The sequence below is a fragment of the Hakea prostrata genome, chromosome 1 (assembly GCF_041222555.1).
Source record: "Hakea prostrata isolate BN-2017 chromosome 1, UWA_Hpros_2, whole genome shotgun sequence".
In the NCBI taxonomy this organism is placed as follows: Eukaryota; Viridiplantae; Streptophyta; class Magnoliopsida; order Proteales; family Proteaceae; genus Hakea; species Hakea prostrata.
The window spans coordinates 79,340,706-79,362,685 of record NC_142600.1 but is presented as its reverse complement, the minus strand read 5'-3'; the positions used below and the strand labels follow the sequence as shown (position 1 = coordinate 79,362,685).

The window sequence follows — 21,980 nt, the reverse complement described above, 5'->3', positions numbered from 1 at the left end:
GAGACAGGAATAAGGTGGTGTATTATTATAACAATAACCCCAGCAGAAGCCAGAAATCCTAAATGGTTTGGTTTTCCCCCACTTGAAACTCCTATTTTCTTCCACCCTTATTTATTTATTTTTTGAGGGGATATATGGGTAGGGTTTTAAGAGCCTGATCGATCATGTTTTGGCTTCTTAGGAGAGATTCGTTTTGTTGAAAATAGCAAAACCCAAATTCTAAACAGAAACAGAAAATGCCTGGCTAGGCCCATAACATCTATAGTCTGGTCTACCTCATTGACTACATAATTTAGGCGTTAAAAAGATTATGATTGCACATGATGCTACACGCATTAAAAATTGTTAGGCAAACACATCTTATTGTGTATGACTTCAATTCAATATATATAGATTAAAAGCAAGCTTAGATGATGATGACCAAGAACACAAACAAACCAACGGTGAAAATCTGTTGAAAGTTGTCAACTTGTCAACTTGTCATGCTTAAGCTGAAGTTGACTAACACAAACAACCATGTCAGTATCTACTAATTCGAAGACTCAAGAGTTAAAATTAAAAAAATATATATTGAAGATCATATCTTAATTTTATGGAGAGTTAAACCCATGAATTGGTCATTGTAAAGTTACTTTTTGTATACAGAGGGATGATGATATTACATAAACCATCAATGAGAGTCAAACCTACGACCTCTTCACTAAGAGGGATTGATCATTATCAATCGAACAACCCCTACGATGATGGTACGTTTTTTTATTTTTCTTGATTCTTACTCTATATCTTCCATGAAGATTCAACAATTCATGTTAATCTAAGATAAATAAATTAACTTGAAAAAGAAAAAATAAAAAACCCTTCTTGCTCTGGTGTTTAATTTGCAAAAACTATATTTTAGTCTTAACAAAATCTGATTGGTTAGACACTCTTTGTCATGGGAAAGTTTGTTAAGATCTAGTTGACTGAATGAATCAGAATAAAAAAAAAAGGGCTGGGTCAACCTGGAAGGTGAAAATTTCTCAGATGTGGGGTAGGTAACGGATGTGACTCTCTCTTGGGTCTCATAGTATTTAAGTTGAGAATGGGATGAGTGAAAGCGAAACCAAGATGCATACCTTCCTTTCGATAAAATGCCTGGCTCAACACGCAAGTGGATTAGTAACTTCCATTTTCAACAAGACAAGGAGCTAGCTAATATTAAGTATTAAAAGCTATAAAATTCCTGAGGATAAGAATATTATAAAGACCAGATCAAATCTAACATACCGAATTCGAAATTTAAGGAAATGAAGACAGAGGGTACTTGTTACCAGAAACAAAGAATAAAAACTAGGGTACTTGTATCCTAGGACAGTTGCCCACTTGGCAGATTAGATGATTCCAGGAATGCGAATTTTTAATTGACAGGAGTTGGGTCTTATTAGGGTTTCAACTTTCAAGTTACAGATGACATCAAAGAAAAGACTTCGATCACTTTGCCTTTACCTGTGAGTCTTCTGTGATGTTGTCTTGGCATCATGCATTTTCTTTTTTTGGTTATAAAGGAAAAGTTCAGCAGCTATATACAGAGTTATCACCCGGTTCCATGACCCCTTGATCAGGAGACCTGTTCTAGTTCTAAACTTAGATGTGAAGTACAGTAGCAGTTAGAGTAAACTGGTTCAGTACAAAAAGATACAGGTTCTTGAAGAGTCCTACAATTGTATAAGAAGAGAATAAAACATCAAAGACCCAATTGAGGTTCTAAAATTCCAATTTGTGAGAGTTGCAGATGAAAAGACCACTGGAGTTGTCAAGTGGAATGGGATTCTGTGTCAGTCTGTAGACCCAATGGACCCACAGCCACAATCAAAGAATAAATCTTCAGTGGTTTCTACTTTCTAGGTGTTATTTACAGAAACAACAAAGAGTATCTAGGTGCATCTTTTAAAGAGAACTGCAGCTAGCTACAGGAAATGAATGGTTTAATAGTCCCTCCAGAACAACAATTTGTATTTAGGTAAAGTTGTGAATTTCCAGACAAACTTTCACCATCTTTTCTTGTTTCTGGGAACAAGAGGGCCGGGCTTTCGTCATATGAATCTTTGCCTTGCTTTTTTTTCTTGTTGAAAAGGTTCCGTTCTTTGCTGAAAGAAACCACAAGAAATATCAGGTGAGGAGCCCAGTGGCACTGTTTTGGCAACAGTAGAAGCAACAAAGTGTATGGGAACGGCATTAGTATTGCAGGCCAAATCAATTGCATAATTCGTTCCCAATGAGATTGAGAGGGAATACCATTGACCCAAGGATCATCATGCCAGAAATATGCTTACATACCAATGTACCATTTTACCTATTCTCCTTCCATGGTGTTAAATGGATGGATATATATACACGAATTAAAGTATCCTACGATAACATTTGATACTAACTGATACATATCCATATTTGACCAACCCGATACGATACATTTCAATACATCTCTCCATTGAATTAGTTTTTTTTTTCGTTCCATGCCAACATTGTATGAAATTTTAACGCACTCACGTACCATTCATCACAAAATTGTCGCCAATGATAGGGATTCTTATGTTTCACAAATAAACTATATTATGAACGCACAGGCATCTTTAGCCTAATATTCAGATAGCTGGGATACTCTTGACATCAAAGGCAAACTGATGGTTAAGGCAGGCTCTCTACAGCAGGAATATAGCAATTTTTTATATTTGAATTCCAAATCATACTAGTATAGAAAAAGTAGAAACTTAATTCAATTTTAGTATGTTTTTTCAATAAACTGAAAATACCTTTACCCTAATGTACATGATACCCTTTTTTCTGAACGTACACATATCCTTTCAAATCAAAGCACCAAAAGGCATAAGTCACGCAAGAGCTCACTTACCAAACGTCCCATCCCAGACCATCTGATGCCCAACTTTCTACTCAATTTATCAAACATGTTGCTCATTCCCGCTGTTTACTTAGACAAAATTTCTGATATTCAACAGAAAAGACTAGGTTTTGACTAAGTTCCTCATTCATTGTAAAAGAAAAGGGAGAAATTGAGAGAGAAAGCTGCTGCATTGTGGGCTTGTGGCTTCAAACGAAATCAACCTATCGATTAGAAATGACAAACAACAGGAGGACAATCATCCTAGTGCAAATTTTTTTTTTTTCCTTCTTATAATTTAAACTTTGTTAATTGCCTTCTTCTCGCAATCTCCCTTCTCTTCTATCTCTCTTTCTTTCTTGCTTCTTATCCTTTTTTCCCCTGATGCCTTGTAGACATAGGAGGGAAGGGACGGTAGTCGGGTTGGACTAGGTGTCGCTGCAGCTGTATTTGCTTTTGTTGAGAAAAGCGAGTAAGATTTGATGGTACAGGAGTGTTTGGCTAGATCAAAGAGAAGGAGAATTCTAGATTCCCTTGATCCTCAATCATAATTTCCAATAATTTGGGGCATTACATATGCAATCTATTGTTTGCATTTACGCTTAGAACGGCTTTCATAACCTTTCTGAAAATTGTATATTTTGGAATTCGGTTCTAAGGCAGAGTAATATCTCCAAATAGTTGCTGGATAAAAGGAATTAACGATGATTTTACTGCTAAATCGCTATATGAAACACGCACATCTAGATTCATGTTTCCTATTCCCTTGAAGCAATTTTCCCCCGTGTTCTCTCCCTTTATATGTGCACTTCAAATTATAGTTTCCCTAAATTGTGCAGTTGATACACATTAAAATATATACCTTAACTTTCAGACGAATAACATTTCAAGAATCTAAATGTGTGTTGCTATTTGTTGTTCCATATAAAACTTGGCAATCAGAGGTGATAACTGGTTTTAACTTCTAAGTTATTTTTAACATAAAAATCTATGATCATTGTCATTCATTTTCTTATTTTCTTTTCCACTTTTTTGGTTTTAGGATCCGTGTGTCAAAAAGCTAAATTTGTTTCTTAGATCGTTTGAGGTAAATTTATTTTGGGAGCTTTAAGATTATTCATCTGTAAGTAAGCTCCATGAAATTGGATTTTTGCCTTTCTTTCCAACTAGATTATTTGTAGTGGTATTCAGGGTACTGTTGATGGGCACTCCAAAACTGAAGTAGACAGCAGAACAAGGAACAGCCCTTAAAGCTGTAGTAGTAAAGTGTGGGCGAGCAAATGCACAATACTGAAAAGACCCAGATTTTAGCAGTGTCTTGCCATTGCACTGCAGTGTAGATCTCAAGGTGTTAATCGTAAAACTTCTACTTTTTTCGACACTGTTGGGCACGATGGTAGCTCTGGTGACGGTCATATTTTGCTCCCTACTCTTAACTGTTTCACTCCTCATTTCTGTGGCTTGTTTGATGTTAATTTTGAATTGGTCAAGAATAAATGTGGAAAGTCGAATGTAACAACCCAAAGGATACGAGAGCTTTCATTGAAAACAAAGGAACAAGAACTAAAAGAAGCAGTCATTCTTAATAGAAATCAGATGGTGGTATAACTTCAAGGAATGAAAGAAGTAATCATTCTTAATGAAAAACAGATAAGGGCATAACTATAGGTTTCTAAATTAACAACCTTTAATGTACTCCTAGCCAAAGATTGAAAATCAATTCGAACTGTAGCTGAAAGCTCATTCACAAAACAAATCCATAGGATCCACAACCATATGTTCCCACTGTCTATGTGCTAAAAAAAAAAGGCCAAATGTGAAGTTTTAGACCGAGAAATGCATCTACCTTTAAGATGTTGAGTTCCATTTAACGGAGGTGCTCACTCATGAAATTATTGAAACAATGCACTACAAACAAAAGCCAAAAGAGATTTGAGAATGATCAGCATGGAGAAAGGTTCCAAGGAGAGTTCAAAATTGTTTTGCCGTCGCTCTTTGATTGTTATAACCAGTTTCATCAATTTGTAACCAAAAATAACAAATTCAAATGCTAAATGATTAGAAAGGTTGCATTGATTAAAGACAGGAGCTTGAGAGGAAAAGGGCATAACTGATAATGTAACTTATCAATAATAAGGGGCAAATGTATAACTATAGTATGAGTCATGTAATGGATCGTCTGGCTGTCTCGTTATCGATTTCTTATTTACTTCTTTCATTTTCCCTTTAATATTCCTTTTTCAAGGGGAGAAGAGATTAGAAGAAGGCAAATAAAAATCAATAAAGCCATGGTTCTTTTTGTGGTTTTGTTATGAGCTTTGGTTATTGAATTTAACTAATAATAAGTAACATAATGTGCAAGCTAAACTCTGGTGGCATAAATCAACCTTAAACCCAACCCAAACCCTATATCAAGGCCAAAATACCCCAAACCCAACCCAATCCTGTAAAGGTTTTCACCCCAATTCCTCTCTATTGTGTTCCTACACAATAGTTTTACTCACCATCATCCTAAAATCTACCTAAAATGTTGAGGTTTTTTGGTAAAAAATCAACCAAACCATCCATAATGCCCAACAAGTAATTGCATAAAAATAAAAAGTCAATTGAATTAGATCAAATAGTTGTGAATATGTAAAATGTATCAATGATCATTAAATTAGAATATATGGAAAGAAAAGTAGAATATGCACAGTGGAATTTCACTCATGAGTAAATTACAATTTCAATGCATTTTCACGAATTCCAGGAGGAATACGAGGGCAGGGTACTGGCGTTCAGTAATGTCTGGTTCTTGGGGAAAATTTGCTATTCACTTAAGTAATTCATGCATAATTGTAAGAAGACTCAGTTTTGGTTGTCAAACTTAAATAACTGGGCAGTTAAATAGGAACTATAAACAAGAAGAATGAAATGATAATGGAAGGATAAAAGAAAGCTAGGAATCAAATAGAAAAATTAGAAGGCAATAGGGTTAACCCTTTGACCTATTTCAAGCAGAAACCAAATGAAAATTCAGAATCCTTGACATGCAACTTCAGGCTGTGCAGTGAATCAGCTACTGAATGTATCCATGCAGGATCGATGTCCGGATACACCTTGGTCAATATTCTAGGGTCTGACGGTACACAAAATTAATTCTCTCCAACCAGTCAAGAGCCACTGCATCACAAAATCCTTGTATGACTGACATACCAATACGTTAGGGGTCTTGAGAACAATAAATGGAATGACTGGATATCATAAGAAAAAGTAGACTGCCCATTCTTCAACCATTCCTAAACTAAAGTTTCCTAGCAAGCACTGGCCTATGATAACATATAACTGTTATTCCTTGTGTTCAACAGTTCTTGTTACTTAACTCTCCTTTAGCATGTGTGGCAGGTTCAATAATCTTCTGTTGAAAGTATGAATGAGGTTTCATAATTGGAGTAAGATTCCCCTTTAAATCCCCTATTTTAATTATATTTTATTATTTTATACTTTCTATTAGCTTCTTATTTGGTTTTAAATGAGCTTTCATAATAAGTCTAAGATTAGTTCATCCACTTGTTTTTTGTATTTTTTCCCCTAGTCCGAGTAGAGTGGGATTTACTCAGATTGTAACTATAGATACTCCATTGCGCCTATGAATGAAATAATACCGTCTGAGTAATAATTTCTTCAAATTCCAACATGGGTATCAGAGCTTTCTTGGGATAGTTGTTTTGAGAGTCATTCAAGTTTCTAGTTTGAAAAAATGGACCTAGTTCAATGAAGAAGATGAACTAGGGTTCACATGAACCTTTCAAATTTTATTCTTTTTTTCTAGGTTTGTTCTATTGTACTTCCGTTTAGTTTGGGTTAGATCCAATCAGTTTTCTTCTTGTTTGAGTGCCTTTCTTGAGATCTACGTAGAACTTGATCTTTAATACCATTTGGAGATTTGCCCTTATCCTGGCAAATTTCCCCTTTGGAGACCTAGCATTGCTGCAGATCTGAAGTTTTATTATTTACTGCTATGCAGAACCTGATCTCTGTTATTGCTAGAGATTTGCCCCTTTACCTTGACAATCTTCCACTTTGGAGATCTAACCTTGCTGTAAATTTGACGTTTAATCTGCACAGAACCTAATCTCTATTACCTTTAGAAATTATCTCTTACTTTGGCAAATTTTCCCTTTAGAAATCTAACATTGCTACAGATCTAAAGTTTCATTTTTCCTATTGTACCCTAGTAGTTGTTACCCCTAAAAATATATTTCCCCTCAGATTTAAGCAGAGATTGGCCTTCTCGATATTGAAAATTTTACCTTTTTCATTGGACATTCTTCCTTGGAGACCCAAAATTGCAGCAGAGATAAGGACAAAGCAAATGAAAATTGACTGACATTTTATCAAAGAAAAATTGAAAGCGGTTATTAATTAGTGAAGTACAAAGATCAAGTTGCAGATATTTATCTGGATAGATGTTTCATCCTATTTTGACCAAGTTAAGCATATGTGATATCCATGCCTCAACTTGAGGGGGAGTGTTGGAAGTATGACTAAGGTTTCTTCATTGGAAAAGGATTCCCCTTTGAATCCCCTATTTTAATTATATTTTACTATCTTTATATTTTCTATATTGGTTTCCTATTTGATGTTAGATTAGTTTCCTAATAAGCCTAAGATTAGTTTATCTACTTGGCTTTTGTATTTATTTTCCTACTTAGAGTGGAATTTTTTCAAATTGTAACTGTAAATACTCCATTCGGGCCTTTAAGTGAAATAATACTATCCGAGCAATAATTTCTTTAAATTCCAACATCTTCTTTGAAGATGATTATTTTTTATTTTTTTGGTCAAAAAGAGGTTGCTTCCAGTCAAACATCCACTGAGAGTGAAAATACAATAAATGTAAATGTTGAATTCCTACATCTACAGTTACGAATTGAGCATATTTCTCAAGAGTGAACCAAGGACTCACCACATATGTTTGATGGGCTTCAACAGAATATCAGTTAGTCAAGCTGCTAGATGTCCCAAGGACCCTCAAGATCAACCCATCAAAGTCAACAGGGAGGAGAAGCTTTCTCCAATGACAGCCAGTAGATAAAATCTGATGCGGCTGAAGAACCATGATATTATTGTCATCTCTATGCAGGACTCCCATGACAGTCACATAGCTTCCTTCCTTTATGTACCTGTCAAATCAGCTAAAAAAGCTCTACAGAAGTAGCCATTTTTTAAAATACAAGTTTTAATGCATGGAGGTGCATAAATAGTGCATTACCCTTCCTTTAGATGTAGCAGACGAGCTTCAGTTGAGAGGTTCCTCTCTGCTAACCATTTTTTGAGGCAGGAGGACAGAATGTTGTGCCGATTTGTTGTATTAACGAGTGTGTTCTCAACAATCAAGGGAGTGACCTTAGAATCACAACCAGCCTTTACCAGTGCACTCATTCCAGACTTTATATCAGTAATGTAAAAATCCGTTGAGAACCTCTGGAAAAGAGAAGTTCCAACATGTTAGTGGATCCCTAATATACATTAACCATTGGAGCATCCTATGATAGTCACAGAAAGAAACTTCCATATTGCAACTCCATATACTTGTCCCTACTTATTTTCTTCATATTTCTGCATAATAGAGATTTTGAATCATGATACCCTTGCATCCCTATTGCATCGTCAAGCAACTTTAAAGGATCTAGTCTGCCCCCAGAAAGCAGGACTCGTGAGCTGCATTTGACTCACAAGTGCAGTGCAGAATGTCCACCATTTGATCAACATACTTGTGAGCTATGTATGGAAACATGACTAACAAGGACATTGCAATTAAGGTTTCAATCTTTGAACATATTGACTTTCAGAAACAAAAGTAAAAAGCATGTTACTAGATGAGTGGATACTTTTATGAGTATCATAACAAGTATATGTTATCCAGAATTTGCTGATTTGAACCTGGGATGTCAAAAATAATTCTCAAGTGTTCTAAAATGGAAAGTCAATAATCCTGCAGATGCAACATTTTCACTTTCCAAAAGCTTGACCTCCTCAAAGAAACAAAATTCATATATCTGGGATATCTAGAATCTTCCTCCTGTTTTTGAGTCTTTGGAATCAGGTATATTGTATTGAGTGGTTAACTCTAGGTCATGATTACATGCTAGGTTGGCTTATCACAAGCTCTTCAGATGCTGTACATTAATTGCCACCTAGACCACCATGCATCAAGAGGCTTCAACCCGTGAAGGGACAACCTCAGTGATTACTCCACTTCAGCATTATTTGGATGCGTAGATGTTTCCAGTCTTCACTTTTTCGATTTTGAAAATCCATCCATCAAACTTCTGAATCTCAGTAAGTGTTCATAGCTTTATAATACTGATGTTTACAATATCATTCATCAAATAATTTTCTTTTTCAATAATCTCAAGACATCATTAGGGTGGATTTTTGTAAGCATTTAATCGCATGGGAATATGGAGTAACTGAGTGAGCAAAAGCAGAACAGAATTAGAGACAGGAGCATAATCTAGATGGTAAGCATTACCCATGAAATCCCTCTGTGAAGAAGCTTTAGAGAAATTCACAGAAGTTCAGATACCTGTTACCAATCAATTGGGGAACAAACTATCTAATCAAATCGAAAACCCAAAGTATCACGTCAAACCCATGGAAAGACATACATAAGAAAGGAGGCAACAGATAGAGGCAATAACCTGCCTTTTTCAATAGCCCAAGGACTGAGTAACTGGTTATCTGAGGACTTTCAAATCCATTCTGAAATATGGACTCATTTCAATTCCCTTCTCACAACTTCTTCCTCCATCCCTCCCCAGGAGTTTCTCAATAGCATTCTTGCTTGCGTTATAGATTTAGATAACTCTCTTCTATGCTCCCCCATTTTCTCCTAATGAGATTAAGCGAACCTGGTTTCAAATGAAGGGCACCAAGGCTCCTGGATATGATGGGCTCTCTGCTAGATTCTTTCAAAGGCATTGGGACATTATTGGCAAAGACCTCACCCTTGCTGTACAACATTTCTTTCATGGGGGTCATATGCTACAAAGCCTTAATAAAACCATCATCTCCCTAATTCCTAAGAGAACCCATCCTCAGGATGTCTCTTACTTTAGACCCATCAGTCTATGTACTACTCCATATAAAGTCATAGCTAAATGTCTAGCTAATCGATTAAAAACCATCTTGAGGAGGTCCATTACTAGTCAGACCCATAGGGCCTTTGTTCTAGGTCGAACCATTTCAGATAATACTTATCTTACTCATGAGTATCTACACTTTATGCGAAAATACAAATCAAACCTGGGTATATGGCTTTTAAGCTGGATCTGCAAGGCCTATGACAAATTAGAGTGGTCATACATTGAACGCACTTTGAGACATGGAGTTTGATGCTAAATGGGTTCAATGGGTTATGGAATGCATCACCACTGTTGAATACCAAATCAAAATCAATGGTGCCCTTTCTAGGAACATTGTGCCACAAAGAGGAATCAGATAAGGCTACCCATTAAGTCCCTACATTTTATCCTCTGCCAAGAGACTCCCTCACAAAAGCTTAGTTTTAGTTCCACCCAGGCTTCCTGGTTTTAGGCTCTCCCGCTTTGCCCCGGAGATTAACCATCTATTTTTTGCTGATAATAGCATGATCTTCTCCCCTACATCCATCTCAAATGCATGACAGATTAATATTTTGTTGCAATATTATGAACAAGTCTTTGGTCTCCACATCAATCCAGAGAAATATGTTGTTCTATTTAGCACCAAAACTCCACATGACCTCAGGACTGACATAGTCTCTACTTTTGATATCAAAGAGGTTAACTCTCATGGAACTTATCTAAGTTTCCCATCCTCTATTGGGAAATCTAAAATGTAGACCTTTTCTTTCATTTTGGAGCGTCTAAATTCTAAATTGTCTGGGTGGAAGAGGAAATTGATATCTCAAGCAAGGAAGGAGATTTTAATCAAAGCAGTGGCATTTGCTCTCCCTGTCTATGCTATGTCATGTTTTCTTATACCCAATGAACTCTGCAATCAAATGAATCAAAAGGTTTGACAATTTTGGTGGGAAAATGACAAGGTAAGGGAATTCATTGGGTTAAATGGAAAATCATGTGCAAAAGCAAAAGAGATGGGGGGCATAGTGTTTAGAGATGTACACTGTTTCAACAAAGCTCTCCTTGCTAAACAAAGTTGGAGACTGTTGACTAACTTAAATTCATTATGGACCAAGTAATGCATGCAAAATACATTAAGGACATTCATTTCTTTGAATGTCGTGTCCCAAATAACTGTTCATGAGGTTGGAGAAGTATCCTATCAGGGAGGGATATACTTAGACATGGCATTGTTAGACAAGTGAAAAATGGTGCTAATGTGAATATTTTTAAGGACCCATGGATCCCTTCTTTGCATTAGCAGTTCCCCCTTAGAACATAGCCTGACTTGCATGCATGAGCTTATTGATTAGGAAATTCGTCTCTAGAAATTACTTTTGCTTCAATCTTTATTTTCTCCAGGTGAGGTTCAGGCTATTCTAACTATCCTTATATTGTCTCATGATACTTTAGATTCCTGGATTTGGGACAAAGCAAAAGATGGTAAGTTCATTGTGAAGTCTGATTATCATCAATGTTTAGCTATAGTTGATGACCAAGGTAACATAGCTTCATCTTTCTCCTCATCTAAGCAAGGTTTAAAGTATCCCACGATACCATATGATACTAGCCGATACGTATATATATTTGACACAACCAATACGATACATGTCTGACACGTCTCTCTATTGAATTGCACTAAAATACATTTGTCAAAACGACATAATACTCGATACGGGACGATACGTCTCTTAAAATCACATAATCGATACGATACTCAATACCGATATTTTAAACATTGCATCTAAGTATTGGAAACACATTTGGCAAATCCCTACCCTACCAAAGATTAAACATTTTCTATGGCAATCCCCATACGAGGCAATTGCAATTGGGAGCTCCCCTCTTTCGAGGAATGTTTCACTTACCCCCCTCCTCTGTTTAATTTGTGGCCATGGTTCAAAGAATGGATGTCATGCTTTGTTTTTCTATTCTTTTACAAAAGGAATGTTGGAGACTATCCCCCCTCCGTATTAATACATCTGATTTCCCAAGGACAAATTTATATGATTAGATGGAATTTATTAAATTAAAGTTCAATGATTGTGACAATTTAACTTTGGTGAATCAGATGTGGAGTGCCTTAGCCTTGTGCATATGGAATACTAGGAATGCAGCTCTATTTTGAGGGGTTGATGCTTCCATAATACGTACAATGTCTGCCTTCTCTTATCTATGTGCAAATATACAACTTCACATTATGGAGTCTCAAAGGGCGCATGGGGAACCATATCCAAGATCAAATCATGTCATTACCAAGGACTTGCTCTCTTTCAAATCTTTGTAGATGGATCATCGGATGGTGCTTCATAAAAAGGAGGTAAATGTTGCATTACTATGGAATTACAATGGCAGTTTTGTGGCGGCTAAAAGCAAATGTGGACATAGTTCTTCGGCAACCATTAGAGATGGCATTCTTCTAGGCTCTTCTTTAAGAGCTATCGATTTACATATCCATCCGGATTGCTTATCTGTGATTTTTGCTCTCCAAGGTCTCCAATCCTCTTTAGATTGGATGAATTCCACTTTAGTCATTGATATTTTGAGACTGTTTTTTGTTTAGTAGGGTCTCGTTTAGTTATATGCCTAGGGTTGGCAATGGTTTTGATTATTTTCTTACGAGGGGTGCTTGCATATTCTCCACATTAAACCTTTGTTTAATGTGGATCCTTCTCATTTGTATAGGTCTTTTGACCTAAACTCTTTTATTTAATTATATATGCTCTTTTGTTTTGGCAAAAAAAAAAACCCTGCCTTTTTACACCTCTCACCAGCCTCATCCCATTATCTTTTTTCCCCAGTTGTTTGGGGGGTGAATGTAAAATTATCTGTTGATGTGATTGTAGGAACAAAATTTGTAGGTCAAATCTAATAATGTAACTGCAAATGAATGTCTACAGCTAAATAATAAGCCATTATTGTTCTTACAAATAAGAAATGAAACAACAATTCCAAAAACTTATTTAATTGCTCTAGACACACTTTGGTTAACATATGTTCAGACTTCAGAAAATGATAAAACTTTACAATGACATCTCTTCCTTAGTATGCAACTGTCACACATGCAGCTTCTGATGAACCACATTATGCATGAAGTTTCAGCAAACATCCAAGAGTCAAATTTAAAGATTTACTAGAACCAATAGCAAGATTTTTTGCAATTATGATAAAAAGATTTGCACACCTCTGAATAAGCTAAAGTCCACTGCAAGCATCTGTGGTTCACCATAATAGCGTTCAAACTGAATCCTCTATACTCGTACAAAAGGGTGGATGTATAAACACATCTTGGAACTTTTTCGTATGATGATTCCAGAGGGACACTCCCACAGGAAGCAAACTGAAATCAACAGGAAAAGGAATTTGTCAAACCACAAGATAGGCATATACGATTCACAAGATTTGTTTAACGGGGATCTCCCCTACCATAAATCCTAGTAGTAGCACTCGGTATCGAACAATAATTAAGACAAGTATAAACACACTCCACAGGACTGAAATGAAATTAACAATGCCTATGACCTGATCACGTCCATTTTTTATTTATTTTTTTTTTTTTTTACGAGCAAAACATGAAAAGCATAGCTAAAACTGTTGGAGAAGAGAGAACGCAGTAAGAACAATAACACAAATATAGACTAAGAAACCCTAGAGAGTAAAAGTAAGTTAAGGGAACGGAAGAGGGAAGAATCGTTTTACACTCTTACCCCAGTAAGCTTAACAAGCTGGCTCTGACGAGCAGTTCGAAGGTCGGAATCAGGAAAAGAATCGAGGAAGAGATGTATGGCGTTGTTTTTCCTCCAGTTGAGAATGTTCCAAGCCAAGAAAGCAAGAACCAGAGCTGAAAGCACAGTGACAAATGCGAAGAAGAACGCGTTGTGAACGACGACAAAGACGAAAATGGAAACAGTAAGACCTAGAAGGAAAAGAGGGATGAGAACGTAGAATACAGAATTTGAAATAGGCTTGCAGCTACAGTAATGCCGGTCCCTGAGAGCATCAGAGAGGTCATTCATCACTGAGACAACAACGTAAAGAGAAAGTGAGCGAGCGAGCGACCGAGAGAGAGAGAGAGAATTTTGGGTCAATTTGAGTCAAGGAAGAGTGAATAGTAAAACAGTAATGGCGGAAGACCGGGGAGGGAATCAATTTGTAGAGTTGTAGGGTAGGGTAGGGTAACATGGTTGAAACTTAAATCCCGAAATCAAGGATTATAAACTTGAACCGGCTCGAATTCGTCTCCGGTTATTCTAAGCCAGATCAAAATCGATTCAGCCAGACCCGTCCCAAAACCGCAAAACCACTGGAATCCGAACCCTCAATTCTTAAAACACAGTGATTCGATCCGAAAACCATGGGATTGGCCGTTCTTAATCCGTTAATGCTTCTCTTTTCTTTTTGGTAATGCGCTAAATAAGATTGAAGACGACACTAAAATAACATTTTTTTTGGGTGAACCAGAATAATCATTTACAATCTAAAACTGAGGAGATTTTGAGTTTCCCAACAAAAAATAAAGATATGAAAAGACCTACGGCAGAAGTGAAGTGTTTGAATAGCATCCTGTCCACCCAAGAGCACAACTTCCTTCTTCACGTTCCTCTTGTAAGCAGGGGATCCAAACACTACAAACACTACATAAAGATCCTGACCCTTGCAATGCAGCAATACTATACAAAGGAAGAGAGAGTGTGAAAGCAATGGACAAGCCATGACCAAGCATTCAGTTGGTCTGGAATATGTTTTGGATCATCTTCCTTGGAGACTCCTGAGCAGCACATTCCAACTGAAATATCTCATCTGAACTCAGACGCCAACCAAGAGCGCCCAAATTTTCCTCCGCTTGCTTCACCGTCTTCACTCCTGGTATTGGAATAGTACCCTTGCAGATACACCAGTTTATTGCTACCTGTCCACATGATGTAGCTCCATGAGCCAAAGAAGAACAAAGTAATCAGGCATATTCACAAGTATTAAGAGGGAAAAAAGAGCTAGGCTGCCCCCACCACCCCGTCTCCTATTCTCTTTGTTTGAGAAGGAGAGAGAGACACATGAAGTTGCTGATGTACGCCACAATTCATACAGGAAAGTACTTCACAAGTAAAAATAATGTTAAAGATATCATTCATGGTGACTTTAAACGCCTATACTGTACATGCAACCTTTTCGTATCCTACTGGACTTAACAAGAACTTGCATATGAATGAGTCTCACTAAACAATACTTTGGCCATAAAAGAAGCCTGAGATTAACTCTGAGTGTGAACATCACGACTGATAGAGAAGCCAAGTTCAACCTTCTCCAAAAGAAATAATTTGGACAAAAAAGGAACAGCCTAATTGAACTTTTAAATTTTTGTTGGTTTGCTGAAATGTCATCCATCTGAGAATCAAAGACATGTCCAGGTAATTTATGGAGGATACTACATCATTTAGCATATAAATCAGGCAAGCACAAATAGTATTCCAAGTTTATTCTAAGGTAACAGATCAGTTGTATTGAAAAATGAAAAGAAGAATACGGAGTACAATAATGGAGGTCTCTTCCACCCTGGAGTGTTTGTTACATTAATGTACATACAGTATTGCAAGTTCTTGATGGATAGCAAAAGTAAGAGAAATACCTGTGGTATAGTTTTACCCCTCCTTTCTGCAATTTCTTTTAGTGAACGCAGTAAAGACTCCAAACTCGGTAGAATTTGGCCAAAAAGCAGAGACCTGTAGAAAGGTGACACAAAGTAACCGAGGGGGTATCCACTCAATAAAAACAACAGTGAGAAAAAAAATGTCATGATTACACACTAACTGATTCGTTACATGATTTCACTATAAATTAATGGAATAGTCAAGGAGAAGGAAATTCAACTACCTTGGCCCACGTGGAAGATTAGAAGCTGTGTATTTGCCAGTAAGCATTCCGAGACCTAGAGGACTATATGAAATCAAACGGATACCAAGGGAATCACATATATCCTTTATTTGCATTTGCTTCTCCCCCATACTCAGCAAAGAGAATTGCACCTACAGTAATTCTTCTACAATATTAGAATAATCTCTCCAATATTTATGAGACATCATCCTGTAAACAGTACACGTCTCACAGGTAGAACATACAGCTTAGAGCATTAGCTAAGCAAATGAGACAAAAATTTCCTTACCGCACAAACATTTCAGAGTGTTTCATAAAGTATTTAGTTAGTAGGTAGAATCCTGGGTGTATTTCACCAGATTATTATGTCAAGCCCTATTTTCAGTTACGGTGGGTCGCGTGAAGGATATGCAAAGCATAAAAGTTTGAAAAGAAATTCTTAATAATCAATAATCCTAAAGAATGGGTTGTGTGAAGAATTTGCAAAAACAAACATGTTTGGAAAGAAAATTCTTAATAATCAATAAATTGTTTGATGCCATGAGAAGAAACTTTGTTGATCAAGAATTAACAAAATAGAAGGTGACTTGGGCAGAAAACATTAAAACTTCAATTGGGGGGGGGGGGGGGGGGGGATCAGAACAAAATAGTAAAGGAATCAGCATGGCAGCTACTTTGCCATAAGCCCGAGTGGCAAAACAGATTGTAGTCTCCCTGATGAATAATGAAAAAAGATTGATTTCCAATACATGCAGCAGGAGCTGTTTACGTACAGTAACAGGAAGGCTATGTTTTAGGACCATTATGTAGATTAAAAAAAAAAAAAAAAAAAGGATCTCAAGGACCATTTTGGTCAAATCAATCTGGAGTCTCTTTGATGACAAATGCAAAAAGCTAGATTTCCAATGGCTCACCTACATGGTCTCATCTTGTACCACGAGCTATTTACCAGTAGTTCCAGAAGAGTTGCTCTTATGTAGGACCTTTATATGACATAAATAATTAGGAAAATTTGAAGTATCAGAACATTCAAGGATTAGGCATATAGACTGTTAATCTAAAGGTGTCACTGTCTGATTAATTGAATCCCCACTTCAGATATATTAAGGCAGAGCTTTTCATGAGAGTTTAAATCATGATAGTACAGATTTGATTGGGACCTTCCACTACTGCCCGCCCATTGTCCATCTATTCATTAGCTTAATAAGTAACTATTGCTGCCAATCCTCCAAAAAATAATGAAAAGTTATACTGTCGTACCTGAGCTGAGGAGAGGGGCACGCCTCTGGTTTTGAGGTAATTGTGGATCTTTACAAGCTGTTTTGGCCCATAATTGCTCACACCCACAGCTTGCACTAGACCCTGCATGTTTTACCTTACCATGAATAAATAATTGTTCAATGAATGTACCTCAAAGACACAAAAAATGGAACTATCTTGACCACGACAGCTTACAGCAAAAATCCTCATTCTATAAACACATAAAAGTGCTACCACTACAAGATTAATCCCAATAACCTTGTCATACATTGCGACTAGACCATCCCAAAGAGCAAATTCCTGAAAAGGAGCATAGTTTGCAGTCGACCAATGCAGTTGTCCTATTCCAATTTTATCAATTTCTAGCCGCTCCAAAGAAGACCTGAAAAGCAAATATTATGATATCAAGCAAAAACAAGAGCTCACATCTAGCTACATTCTCATATGAAAAGAAAACTGGGAATAAGTGGATGAAGATTAAACCAGCATGATTTTATGTACCTGAGCCCCCACAAAGAAGATTATTTTATGTTCCAGAACATGGAAATATTCTGCTAAACTTGTAGCAAGTAATAGAGAAAAAGATGCAAATTTTTGTTACTCATCAGGACATCAAACGAGGAAAGAGTAGGTAAGGTAAATCAGGCTGCATGAGGGTAATCAGGTTGCACGAGGGTCTTGAACCAGATTAACAAAATGATTGCCTCAAAAACTTCAGACATTTATGCAGCCAGGTGCTACCTATGAACATCTCTGCAGGTCCGTCTCTTATCACCTAAATAGGTCAGCTGAAAACTGCCTAGAATATTGACATGGTACCACAAATGTCCAAATCCTAGCCGCAAGCTAACCCAAATCCACTAGAATGGCAACCTAGAAAAGTATACTGCACATATCTGCCAGGCTGTTCACCAAGATTAATGTTTAAATGCAATTTCCTTACACAAGCACATGGATAGTATCCACCACAAAAAAATGTTTTTGGGCAACTCCATCTGCCAAGGTAGATTAATTGTCACTCAAAACTACGTGGGCGTGTTATTGTTGATATCTTACATGCATGTGGTAAAATAAGCAACCCAATGTAGGGTGGACAAAAAGTAGCTACATCAGCCTTTCACTAGTTTAACAGTTGAAAACACAAGATCGCAAATTCAATACCAGAATCAATACAGTTGAGATGGACAACAGATTCGAAGCATGATGATCAAGTTGGCTAAAGAAGTTTCTCAACAGGACATAAAAAAGGAATTAAAATGGAGTCAGTAGTACTCGCAAGCTTTTACGAACTGCCCAGGAGTCAAGCGCCAAGGATATGCAGCAAATTTCGTAGCTATTACAACTCCATCGCGTACACCCCCTTGTCCTGCAAATACATAAGCTTTCGGTGAAATTGCAAGTTCTAAACTGGAGCGAACACTCAGATATAATGTCCATTATCACTTGAAATCTGCTAGAGTTGAAAAATGATCTGACAATGTAGCTTTCACTGGCTTAACATGTTTGGGTGGCATTTTGGAAACAGCAAATAGGGCTCAAATTTTAGTAATTCTTTGGGATCTGAATACCAGATTGTGGACATCTTTACCAAAGGTCTACCCTCAGTAAAATTCACACAGCATAGGAGCAAACCACTGTGGCTACCACTGCATAGTTTGAGGGGGGACGAAAGACCAAGTCTAGAAGGTAACTCTCACATTGAAGATGAGTTCAAAATTTAAATTTGATTTTTTTGCAATTCCCTAAATTATCTCATCTGTAACAACCCCCTCTAGTATAACTCCACTCATGTACAACTACTTCAATTATAAAAGAATCACTTGGCTGCAACTAGTGAGCTACACAATCCAATACAAATAGCTCTCTTCAGTAAGATATGATATATTTATGATAAACGAGAGGGGTGTACATGATATACACTCCATTCAAAACGCCTTAACAGCTTTGGTAGCACCTTAGTGGATGCCATACCGCCTAAGTGCACCAACCTGCCTCAACCGCCTTGCATCACCTCACCACCATGATAACTATGACTAAGCTAGAAACCATCTCCCAAGAAAATGGAAATGATACTTCCACTCCATCATGAACTCAACAAATAAGTGCTTTCCATTAGGCACAGGACTTTGACACTTACAAGGACTCTCCAAACCGCAATCCATAAATACATGCTCTATAAATAAAGAAGGGCCCAATTATGAAAAACCTAGGACCTATTTGATAACCCAACAGATCACAGTTTTGGTGTTTCTAGGCTTTGAGAAACCAAAAAAAATCAGCCAAATACTGTTAGATAAAACTGCTTTGTTTCAGGTGATTTTTGAAACATAAATGGAAGTTGATGAAAATTTCTGCTTCAAGAATCAGTTTTGACGCAACAACTAAACTATTTGATGTTGCGTCAGTTTCTCAAAGCAAAAGTTGGGTGGGAACTAGGTTTAATTGAGTGAAATAGTTTAGAGAGAGGTACTCATGGAATGTGGCATTCTAAACATAAGAACTCTGCCAAAATCCTGCAAATACTGTTTTCACTTCTAGAAGCAAGTTTTATCAAATGCGTATAAAAATGTTTCTGCTTCGAAAACACTCAGACACTGTTCCTGGTGTTTTTTTAAGCAGAAACACTTGATGGATTATCAAACGGGTCCTTATTTCTCTAGCTGCTTATCCTTCCACCTCCACAAATCTAACTATTGCCCGGCCTGACGCACCACTGAGTTACTCCTGGAGTCTGCCCCAGTTCCTCTGTGCTCTTTTTTCTTTTACAGGTGTCCAAGACATTGGACAAGTTTTTAGCCGCAAGAGACTCCGGTTAGATCATCCATATTTCCAACCACCCTTCTGTCATTTACTTCAACTTACCAATGAAAAACTTCATTATACTTCACATCCAGTTAGATGGGCCTTCGAGCTTCGATAAATTTCTTATCAAAATGAGAAAAAATCCGTGCCTAATCTTACTTTATTGAATTGAACGGAAATTCATTATTGATTATCAGCAGAAAAAAATTCTGCAAAGAAACTGAATTACAAAATTGGCATAAAAGAAAGGGAGAAATGCAGGTGAGGGGTGTTGTTATTACCAGGAAATTCGCGGATAAATTTGCCAAGAAGCTTTTCGCTCTGTCCATTTAATTTCCCGGTTCCATAGGAGTCAGCTGTATCGAAGAGATTGATGCCATTCTCAACGGCAAGATTGAACACGGCTTGAAGTTCGCCGTCCATTTCCCTCTCATAGCCCCAAAGTAGCTGATTCCCCCAAGCCCAGGTCCCGAATCCCATCGGAGAAACCGTCAGCGTACCCACTTTCACCTGAAACCAGTGGAGCAAGCTAAAAGTTACGACATAGACACAGGAGATTGTACAACGTCGTCGAGAGCTACGAGAAGCGAGTAACCTTCTCCCATGGCCAGAATGGAGGTCTCAGGCGTGGAATTTTCAGTGACCTGAAAGCTGGTGTTGGAAGAAGAGTCTCTTCTGAAGCACTGCAACGGCTCAGGCAAGTTGTGGGCGTCGTCGTCGTACAGAAAGCCATTCCAACTAATTTTGTCACCTCTTCACTTCACTTCACCTCCAACGGCGAATGCAGAACGTTTCAAGATTGGACGGCTGGGCCACACAGCCCATGCCACCCAAACCACTCACTTTCTTTCAGGTAAGGGACAATTTTGGGCCTCATTGAGTCGGCTCTACTAACGAACGAATTAGGCCCATGAATTTAAGGAGTGTTCTTCTCGTCCCCATTGCTCATCATATATCTTTGGGCTAAACAGGCCCACAGCCATTCTCTCCTGTCACGTGGGTCCCATGTGGACATCATATTGATGATGCCATTTTCCAATTCATCATTGATATCCTCCTTAAATTAACTTATTGGAACTCTTCCCTGTAATAATTTTCTTTTCTTTGATAAACACTCTCCCCTCTATGATCAAAAGATCCAATTGACGGGGAAGAGATATCCTCGAAAACATATAAATATAAGTTTAAATTTTAGGATAATGGATGTGAGTTCAGATTCTCTCCACCCAGCATGAACTACATTCATATACACACACTCATAGTCTGTGGCAAAGCAAAATAGGTTGGGTCTCCACACTCATGTGAGTATTGATGTATGGTTGTATGTGCAAGTGTTGTTCTGAAATCTGTCTGGGTGCAATTTGGTCCACTGGTGGTCCAAACCTATTTCCTGAGGATTAAAGAAAGTGAGAGTGGATTGCCTCTAGAGATAGGAAGTCGCTTCCAATGATTGACTCATATTCAAAAAACCACAAATCCTCATATTGAGGAGTAAATGCTCCAAAAAGGAATGTCATCTTTGAAACTTGCAGGAGAATAAATGCCAGAATTATCATAGTTGGGCTTACCCTTCTTTGTGCTGAATGTATTGTTTATATATCAATTTCATACCTATAATGTTGCAAAGATGCATCGTCGCCATCCAATCTTCTAAATCATAATGAAGGGTTGAGATTACTCACTATGGATTGCTTAATCACCAAGTTAATGACTCAATCTTCCTAGAGAAACTACAAGACAACTGTACCTTATCCCAAATGATCATGAATTCAAAGTCACGTGGATTTAGATGTGATAATTATCCCTTAATCCAGCAGGCAAAATGTAAGGGAACATCACTCGAAAAGGCTTGAACGAATGAGAGGCTTCCTGACTATCACTAGGTATTTAATGCATCCCAGAGCATTTAATCCAGATTGACGTTTGGATAAAGATGAGCAAAATCCCCTCACAACGTTACTTTTGCTGAGATGTAGCATCCTGAACGCTTGACAAGGGTTTTATCCGAGGAGTCCTAAATGCCACGT

The 21,980-nt window shown here is 37.4% G+C and overlaps 2 protein-coding genes across 8 annotated transcripts; both read right to left on the bottom strand.

Annotated features, from left to right (window-relative positions):
* Positions 1 to 1,582: 1,582 nt before the first annotated feature.
* LOC149030327 (protein SHOU4-like) lies at positions 1,583 to 14,308 on the bottom strand. Of its 6 annotated transcripts, none has more exons than XR_016171263.1 (5): positions 13,731 to 14,308; positions 13,208 to 13,363; positions 8,130 to 8,341; positions 4,722 to 8,040; positions 1,583 to 2,126 (listed from the first exon to the last, which is right to left on the bottom strand). XR_016171263.1 is itself a non-coding variant. In XM_089142613.1 (5 exons), exons 1-4 carry the CDS (start codon positions 14,037 to 14,039, stop codon positions 7,854 to 7,856), a joined length of 864 nt encoding a protein of 287 aa, XP_088998739.1. In that variant the 5' UTR covers positions 14,040 to 14,308; the 3' UTR covers positions 1,583 to 2,126; positions 7,824 to 7,853. The 6 variants fall into 6 exon arrangements, 5 of the variants coding, with proteins under 5 accessions (XP_088998739.1, XP_088998737.1, XP_088998736.1 ...); XM_089142613.1 differs by having other exon boundaries at positions 7,824 to 8,040; XM_089142611.1 differs by lacking the exon at positions 1,583 to 2,126 and having other exon boundaries at positions 3,181 to 6,061; positions 7,824 to 8,040.
* Positions 14,309 to 14,475: 167 nt separating this feature from the next.
* On the bottom strand, positions 14,476 to 20,835 carry PLR1 (NAD(P)-linked oxidoreductase superfamily protein). Of its 2 annotated transcripts, none has more exons than XM_089142607.1 (8): positions 20,549 to 20,834; positions 20,235 to 20,463; positions 18,424 to 18,517; positions 17,410 to 17,533; positions 17,152 to 17,253; positions 15,892 to 16,043; positions 15,647 to 15,740; positions 14,476 to 14,932 (listed from the first exon to the last, which is right to left on the bottom strand). In XM_089142607.1, the coding sequence occupies exons 1-8, from the start codon at positions 20,684 to 20,686 to the stop codon at positions 14,747 to 14,749; spliced, it is 1,119 nt and encodes a 372-aa protein (XP_088998733.1). In that variant the 5' UTR covers positions 20,687 to 20,834; the 3' UTR covers positions 14,476 to 14,746. The 2 variants fall into 2 exon arrangements, with proteins under 2 accessions (XP_088998733.1, XP_088998734.1); XM_089142608.1 differs by having other exon boundaries at positions 14,861 to 14,949; positions 20,549 to 20,835.
* Between the last annotated feature and the right edge of the window lie 1,145 nt (positions 20,836 to 21,980).